The sequence below is a fragment of the Ostrinia nubilalis genome, chromosome 15, assembly GCF_963855985.1.
Source record: "Ostrinia nubilalis chromosome 15, ilOstNubi1.1, whole genome shotgun sequence".
NCBI lineage: Eukaryota > Metazoa > Arthropoda > Insecta > Lepidoptera > Crambidae > Ostrinia > Ostrinia nubilalis.
Window position 1 is genome coordinate 8,106,004 of NC_087102.1, and position 8,847 is coordinate 8,114,850.

At 38.1% G+C, this 8,847-nt stretch overlaps 1 protein-coding gene across 4 annotated transcripts in view; it reads right to left on the minus strand.

The window, feature by feature from the left end:
* Positions 1-8,847, minus strand: part of LOC135078871 (cytochrome b5 reductase 4) — a 125,250-nt gene that overhangs the window by 100,891 nt on the left and 15,512 nt on the right. The window contains exons 1-2 of one of the 4 annotated variants that reach the window (XM_063973440.1): positions 8,760-8,846; positions 6,731-7,046 (exon numbers count right to left, since the gene is read on the minus strand). In XM_063973440.1, the coding sequence (XP_063829510.1) occupies positions 6,731-7,040 (310 nt within the window). In that variant the 5' untranslated portion in view covers positions 7,041-7,046; positions 8,760-8,846. Of the gene's footprint in view, positions 1-6,730; positions 7,047-7,209; positions 7,272-8,691; position 8,847 lie in introns of those variants that run through there. The other 3 variants (XM_063973439.1, XM_063973441.1, XM_063973438.1) reach the window with 3 other exon arrangements.

Here is an 8,847-nt window from a genome sequence, read left to right on the forward strand (position 1 = left end):
CAAATGTTATAGGTATTGTCAGTCTTTACTGATAATGCCAGGAATGTGTGTGAAAGCTATGGTATGTGCTCACTTTAATTGCAATGCCTAATAAACTATTTTAGTAAAGCAAATTAAGTTGCACGTTTACATTCTGCTAAGAATAACCTGTTGAGATTTAAAATCTATAAAGAATAGATAGAATATGGTCAGATAAATTAAATAAGTTTGGTAATCATACCCGAGTAAGCTCTTGCAATTATTTTGGAGAGCAATATTAATAATTAGTTTTATTCAAGTAAATTGAAGCTAAGGTCTGTGTTGTGTAAACCAGTTTTAGTATCATGATGTTTCTTTCTTGATGTTGAGCACTATAAGATGAGATAAAATCTATTAAATAGCTTAATTTGTAAATTGAAATTAAGTAAAGCAGCCAGTTATGCCGTTGAACATGTGGTGTATTTTTGGTACTCTTATAGTGATTGATACTTCAATTATTGTGAAACATAATTATTATTATGTTACATGATGCTATATTTTGAGTAAAGATAATGTTAATATTGAACTTTTCCAACTTATCAATTAATTTCTGCTGCCAGTAGTGATTTGGGTTGTATCACTAAAATTGAAAATAAGTGTGGTGGGTGACTAAAATTTATCCAATTATTATAATTAAAAAAAGATATAGAATGTAGTACATTTAACTTAAAGAGTATTCTTGTGTGCCAGCCATTATTGTTGGTTATTCTTCCCACATGGTGAAGATGATTTTAATCTTGAGGTTATTTATTAGCTGTTTAATAAAAAGGTTACTGGTTGTAGCATGTTGTGTGTGCATATTTTTAGATTTGACTTGAGTTTTAGATATGGTGACTTATCTGTCTGCGGGTTGGCCCTGTGGTGAGCAAATCAGTCAAGCACAATACCTGAGTGAAGCTGAACACTGAACAAGGGTACTTCACATAAGTGATTTGGAGTTGGACAGAAGGTAATGCAATACAAAAGGGCATCAGCTGTGATATTTGGTGAGTGAAAATGTAATACAAAAGGAATCAGCTGTGATATTTGGTGAGTTGAATTAATGTTTTATTGCAAGGGTTGAGCTGAGACTAGCAGTGCCACTGCGGCTTGGTTGTTTAACTGTGCTTATTCTTGTCATTGGCATGAAATTGCATACAATTAACTTGAGTGTGAACAGATTGTAATAATGAATTGGCTACAGTCTACTGCTAGACTTTAGAACTTCCCAACTGCCGCTAACAGTCTTAAGCAAAAAGTTATTATTAATAATGGTGAATAAGAGAGTTATGTGTTTGAATAGAAATAAATGCTTATCATTGGTCATTAGCATTGGCCTATTGTGTGGTATACTGCTGTACTGTGCGAAAGTTAGCTATTTACCCGACTGCGCCAGAAGGAGGGTTATGTTTTTGAATAATGGTATCAATGGAGCAAAGTACTAGCAGTGATCAAATAAAGTTTATGTTGGTGATGATTGTGTTGTGTGCTTCCCTGTAATGACTGGGTTAACAACAGATACTTGAATATGAAGTCAGTTGCATTGTGGGTGAATTTTGGCCAAGCATGAGAAGAGAAGTATTGTACTTGTTAAATTAAAGTTCTTGGATATTTCCATGAATGCTTGTTCCTATTTGAGGATGGTAAGTTCATGGAAGTATGTGCAGTTTCCAAAGATAATAGTTGGAAGTGTATTGCTGTCAACACAACAATAACAGTAAGTTTATTATGATAAAGTTGCATTTGTGTGTGAAGCAAATTTGTGTTCACTAAGACACAATGTTAAGCATAAATTGTTTCACTGTTTATTACTGGCATTATTATTGATGATGATTTATGTAGTTGTGTTATTCATCTTAATATTTTAGAGTTTACATTGAAATATTTTATTATTTAAATAAAGATAATTTTAGCAAATTTCTTATGATGTTGTGATTATGGGAATGGTTTGAAAATAATAATAATAATAATGGGGGTATGATGTACTATGTGAGGATCATACACCAGTGGGCATTGTCATGAAACTGGGTGGACTTTGTCATTTTGTGTGATATGGATGTCCTGATAGCTGTGTGAGGAGGACATGTGGCATTGTCTTGAAACTGTGTGGACATTGTCATTCTGAGTGGGATGTCTGTGTGACATCAGGAATTGTGAAGATGTCGTGTCTTGTGTGGGAGACATCATGAACTATGATGTTTTGGCTTGTGTAGCGACATCATAGGGCTGTGTGGCGAGGCGCAAACTGTGTGGAATGGCCTAATCTGTGTGGGTTTAAAGAGAAAATGTTAAAAGAACCATAACCAATCCCATAAATCATTTAGGTCCGATAGTATTTATTTTATTTGTATTGCATTGTATAACTTCATTATAATTACGTCATTAGGAGTTCACAATGTTCTAAATTAATTCTGAATAATACCGAAGAGAAGAGGCAGTATCATGAGCAAATGGAGAACCTACTGAGAAAGGCATACGCCGGGCGCTGTAGTGGTGACTTCGTGGAAAGCTTCAACGACATCGAGCAAGCAAAGAAGTGATTTTTCAAGTAAACGAAGACCACAGGAAGGCGGTCTTCCATGTCCGGAACTGGAACAGCAACGACGACATGCTGCTAGCAGTCGCCCCGAGCGGCAGGCGCGCGAAGAAAGGAGCGACTCCCCTAGAAGCTCCTGAAAAGCAGTGGCGCCTCAAGACCGGATGGGACGAGCCCGTGCTGGAAGACGTCGCAGCATACTTCGAGAAATGGCTGTCAGACCTGCAGATTATGAAGAGACTGCGTATTCCTCGATACTACTACGGGGGGGAGATGAATGAAACTCCGAGAGCTGCACATCTTCTGCGATGCAGGCGAGGAAGCCTACGCCGCCGTTGCGTATTGGCACCTCGCTTACAACGACAGAAGGACGCGGAAGTTGTGCTGGTAGCTGCGCGTGTCAAAGTGGCTCCAGTGAAGACACAAACGATATCGAGGTTGGAGCTACGAGCAGCATGAACGGAAGTGCATCGGCTGCCTGTAGAAGACACTATCTACTGGAGTGACTCCTAAACTGTGCTGCATTGGCTGCGGAACGGAAGCCGCCGCTATACACCCTACGGAGCGCATCGACTTGAAGAGATCACCGAGGAGACAAGGCTGTCGGAGTAGCGTTTGAGTACCCACTCACTTGAACGTAGCCGACGTGGCGTCGAGAGCGGGATACGTGCCTACATCGGAAGAGGATGAGTTGTTCCAAGGGCCGTCGTTCCTTAGAAGACCGAAGTCTGGATGGCCACGGCAAGAAGGCAAGGACGATGACGTGACAATCGAGCAACACCGCATCTCGTCACTGGGAAGATCGAGGATAACGAGACGGTCACATCGGACCTCTCGCTTTGAATATTCCAGAACATGAGAGACAGAGCTGGCAATATCGCGAGAGAAAGGGAAGAGTATAAGATAAGGAGCAGGGCATTCCAGCTGACTAGTTTAATCCAGATAAGAAGCGAGTTAAGAAATCAAAGTGATCGAAAAGAAAAATTGAAGAACTCAGAAATAAAGCTGTTTACAACAAGTACTCTGCCTTCAAGATTTATGCCGGTTCCTAGCCCACGAACATGCAGTCAACACTGCTCATCAACAGTGAGGGTTCTTTCCATTCTTGGAAGTAGAATGGGTTACAGTTCTATGATTTGGAGTTTATCGGAACCATTAAGTTGTATTTTTGTGGTGGTTGAACAAACCTGATAGAAACCTTGGATAAAGGCCTAATTGGGCATCAAAGGATGAGTTTCTTCGGTGGTAACATTTTGGGCATATGAGCTATGGTGCCTAGATTAAGATGGCATGTGTGTGATCGACATTATTGTCATTATTGAAGCAGCTGATTCTAAAATATTGAACGAAAAGATAATTGTGGTAGCGTCTGTATGACCATTGGCGTGGCGCTACTGATTGAGGAGCACGCTGAGCTTCTAGATGATATGGATGTGCTGTGTAATGATGACATAGATGTACTGTGTGATGATGATATAGATGTACTGTGTGATGATATAGATGTACCGTGTGACGATGATATAGATGTATTGTGTGATGATTTCTCGTTTCAGCGGAACCAAAGGTGGTCAGCGTGTGGTGCGAATGGTGATGGAGATGGCAAAGTGGATCTAGCCAGGTGCTCAGCTGGATCCCAATACGAGGCGTCAAGTGTGCCATGAGCAGACCTTCGAGGGCGAAGGAATTGCAGGAAGGCCGAACTGTTGATTGTGAAAAATATAAAACGTTAAAATAGCGGTATCGTTATAGCCAATGAGATGCTGTCATAGTGACATTGACAATACGTCAATGTCACACGAGAATCAAACGTCAGAATGGAGGGACGCGCGGAGACGACTCCGCGCGCTTTTGTGCTAAGTGATGAATTGTATCTAAATTAAGGCAATATAATGTGAAAGATGAGTATCCAGTGTTTAATTTATGAGAATAGATCGACCGGCCTCGTAATACTACTTATCCGAAGAATAATATCTAGATTTGCTCAAAGAAATATGAATATCTAGATTTCTAAAGAGATAAATATAACTTCTTGAGAAATGAATTTTTTTAATATGAGAAAAAATAAAAAGCAACATTACAATCACCTAACAGTACCTAAGGTAGATGTCATAATTTTCGACGGCGGAGGAGTCAGAGGAGGTGACAATATGATCACCTCCTGCTGGGCTAGGATGCGCACCGTGATATTATTCTTACTTATCGACGTCAAAATGTAAGGGCAAGCGCTTATCGCGGCACGCATCCTAGGCCCACTGATTCCTCTCCACCCTCCACGGTGATGGTCAGCGAGCGTAGGGTTTCCCCGCCTGCATAGCACGGACTAACACCACCGTCGGATAGGCAGGGCCCGCCACACAGGTGGGCAATTGCCGGGACGGACTGTGATAGTACTGATAGTTGATGGCTTTGTCCGGATTCCCATAGTTCTTCACACTAAGGCGATCTCAGGGGTTATTTATGTGGGTATTCCTCATCCTTCCGATGAGAGGAGCCCCACATAATCTACCACTTCCCCGCAGGATAGGTATGCAATTCCATGCATTTTTTCCCCGAAAAAAAAGTGTCATAATTTTTATATGGACAAATTAAAAAGAAACAAGAAAGAGAAATATTTATTACGATGAACATCACTTAGAGAACAAAGAAATTATACGGAGAAAAAACAGAAGTAGCACATAAATATTACAAAGAAATAAAAAAATGAACTGAGCAGTTCCACCCTGTTATAACAGCGATGCCCATTGCAATGGAAATGCAACTCCACGCAGCATATGCCGTGCCCCACGGTAGGGAAGGCCACGACGCTGGTTTTATTTTTATTAATTTAGACTGATTGCCAAAATTTTAAATCAGGTGAAAGAATTTTTACTGATTTTTTGCAGTCAAAAGTGGTTTAGATAAATGCCCTTGGTCTACCTCATAATTCTTGGTGATTATGAGTTTATTTCATTCACATATTTAATTTTGTAATGCGCCGATTATAATCGGCATATTTTGCCGAATAGTCGTCACTAGTCGGCCGACTACAAATGATGCCGAATAGTCGGCTTTCCCGACTAGTCGGCGACTAGTCGGCCCATCTCTACTGAAGACTTATGCTCGGACCGCGCGACACATACCGTAATGTAATTTAAATTTTAAGTGTATTTCAATAAGTGGTAAGTATGAAGTCTTTTGTCCAATATTTTGGGAATCCGTTGCGTAAGTACAGGTACAGGTTCAGACTAATGGTAAAACCAAGAAATACAACTCAAGCTGTATTTTAACAACATACATTATGTTATCTTACATACTTAAATATTAAAATAATATGATTCATAGATTTATCATAAAAGTTGTGTAGTGTGAACGTTAACCTATCACGATTAAAAATTTAACTCAAAGGTCACGAAAATGATTAATTGATTATAATTTCGGTTTTCTACGCGTAATTGTAAAGGCAAAACAGAATTGCCAGACGCCATTATTGAATTAACTTGACTCTCTAAAATATTTGAGAAACTCGCATTTTCAGGGGCGAAAAAACTAAAAAAGGTAGATAAAATAAATTGGATCCAATATTTATTTTTATCTTTAGTCATTTCTTACGTTGTTCGAATAGACAAGAATGGAATACGAAACACGCGGTCATGAGCGCGAGGGAGTTTTGACCGAAAATATGATTTAGCAAGTAGAACGGTGCGTGCCCTGAATACATTAGTAATTTATTTTATACCTTTGCCACACAGGAAATATACCATATTGACGTACCTAATACCTACCTTACGGACATGAGACATGGCAAATATCATTACGAGCAACGTTTAAATAAAAAAAAATTGGGGTTTCAAAACCATGTAGAATTAAGTGGAACAAATCAAACATGAAATATATAATTACCTAAACGCCGCTAAATGTACAAAGATTACACCAAACTATGGCTGTAACGTACATTTGTAGTTGCTGATAAGTTCTTATCAGTATTCTTAATTTCATGCATGCCTCACTGTTGCTTTAATTACCTACGTTGGTATTCGTGTAGTTTATATTACTCTCAGCATGTTTCCTTATTTTTGTGACAAATCATAAGATTTTATTAGATGTTGTATCTTAAAAAAAACCTCAATATATCAAAACAATAGAATTTCCCGCCAATTTCCATAATCATGTAGGCCTACATATTCTAGAAATGGTGAAAATGGTCTGGTGAAAACTTACCAGTAGCAGATCCTGTGTTGATAAGATTCTGGCCTCCACTTGGTTGGCTGGTGGTCGTCGCATCAGGCGGCGTGGTCCTCATGAAGGGGGAAGGGGAAGTGGGCAAGGACATAGGCGAAGACAGCTTCAACGGCGATGTGGGAGTCCCCAAGTTAGAGGGTAAAGATAACTTAGATTCGGAAGAAACAAATGAGTTTTTGAGTGACATGTCTTCGATTTCGGATTCTGGAGTGCAAAGGACGGTAGGCAATGATATCTTTAAAGGACTGCTTCTGGTCGAACTGGAATGATCGTCCTCGGGATCCGCCATGATGCTCTGGAAAAAAGTTTGAAGTTATTATTCGGCAGTTAATTGCAATAATACGGCGCGAAGATAATCTTAATTCTATCTTACTACAATCATGAAATCTGTACGTCCTCTTTTGATAAGTAAAAAAAGAAACGATAAACTATGGAAAATTTTGATGGACTTTGATTACCTATGACATAATTATTTTATATTCAAACCTAGTACACAACAATACCAAAACTAATGTAATCATACTACAACCCTCAGAATACAGAACAAACCAGAAGGAGTGTTCGATAACATTTCTACGCGGCAACTTGTGTCCAAAATACTTCCCCTCCCGCGCCCCTCTACCCCCTTTAGTGTTACTAGCGCCGTGTGACACCCCCATTTTTGGGGTAAAATTATGTAATTTTTTAAAGAGATGTTAAACAAGTAAAAAATAAGTAAGTGAAATAAGTACACACGGCCAGTGTTAACTATCCATTTCCGTTTTTGCTCTCGCTCTTATCAAATGGTGATTCTTTGCGATAGAACGAGACGACATGACTGGCCATAGGCATAGATAGTACCTACCTACCTATGAATTTAATTTTTACTCCGAAGTAACTAAGTGTAAGATGATTATTTATTTCTATTAAATAGTGTAATATATGTACTATATTTTATGTAGGTATAATATGTTATTTAAAAGTCAATTACAAAAGTCGAATATAAATTTTAGAATGCCAAGTAAAACAAAAAAGAAACTTAAGGTTCTTTATTATGTAAACATATCGACAACAAAACATTTGTTTACGGCGCAGTAGTGCTTTTAGTTTAACTTTTCTTGGAGTGAAAAACAGAATCCAAATCAAAAACATCACCAATACTTAAATTTGATTGCGAGGCAACTCTGGCTGTGTATCCTGAAAAAAAATCAGAGTAAGTATGTAAGCAATAATTAATTACTTAAAATTATTATTAAATATACAAATATTGCTGCTGCTGATCTGTTGATACCAATGCCTTACTTTTGAATAAATGGGAAAGTATGAAATTCACGATAGTAATTTATTATCTCCTCATTATTAGGGAGTAATATTATAAATTAATTCAATATATTGAAATCAAATCAAAATCAAAAATATTTATTCAGTTTAGACCACAAGTGGCACTTATAATTTAATTAATCAGGTTGTCATGTCATGGATGAAATTACACTAAAAACTAATTAAAACAAAAAGGATGGGGAAAATATTCCATTATTCTGTGGTAACGCTAACAAAATTAACGCGTGAATTTTTTATAAGTAGACAAATGTAATTCAATATAAAAAAGTAGGGTAAAATATTCCGTTGACCTGTGGCAACACTTACAAAATACAACCGTGATTTTTTTTGAAAATTATTATTTAATTAAAATGAATTGGAAATGTGCTACTTACGGATAAAACATGATCCCATGCACTTTCTTCGTAATTCCAGTAGCATTCTTACATGTTGGAACGGCACAAGACGGCATAATTTAATTATAAAGTGTCAATCTGACGGATATGTAAACAATGCGCGCGCCGGCCATTGACTGATTGCTTTAAAGTCAAAGTAGTGCGATTTGGAGTACTTTATATAAATACACATTTACGCCCGTTGACGGTTTCTGGTTTGTTCCGTATTCTGAGCTACAACCGTACCTAATAAAGTTTATCAGTTCACTATCTGCCTATTAAACATGTGATAACGAATTCCCTATAGCAGATACCAGTGTATTGCTAATGAATATAGATCTGTGCGATTACTGGCATTTCCATGGCAAGGCCACGAAGTTTGTAAGAGCGCGACACGATCGG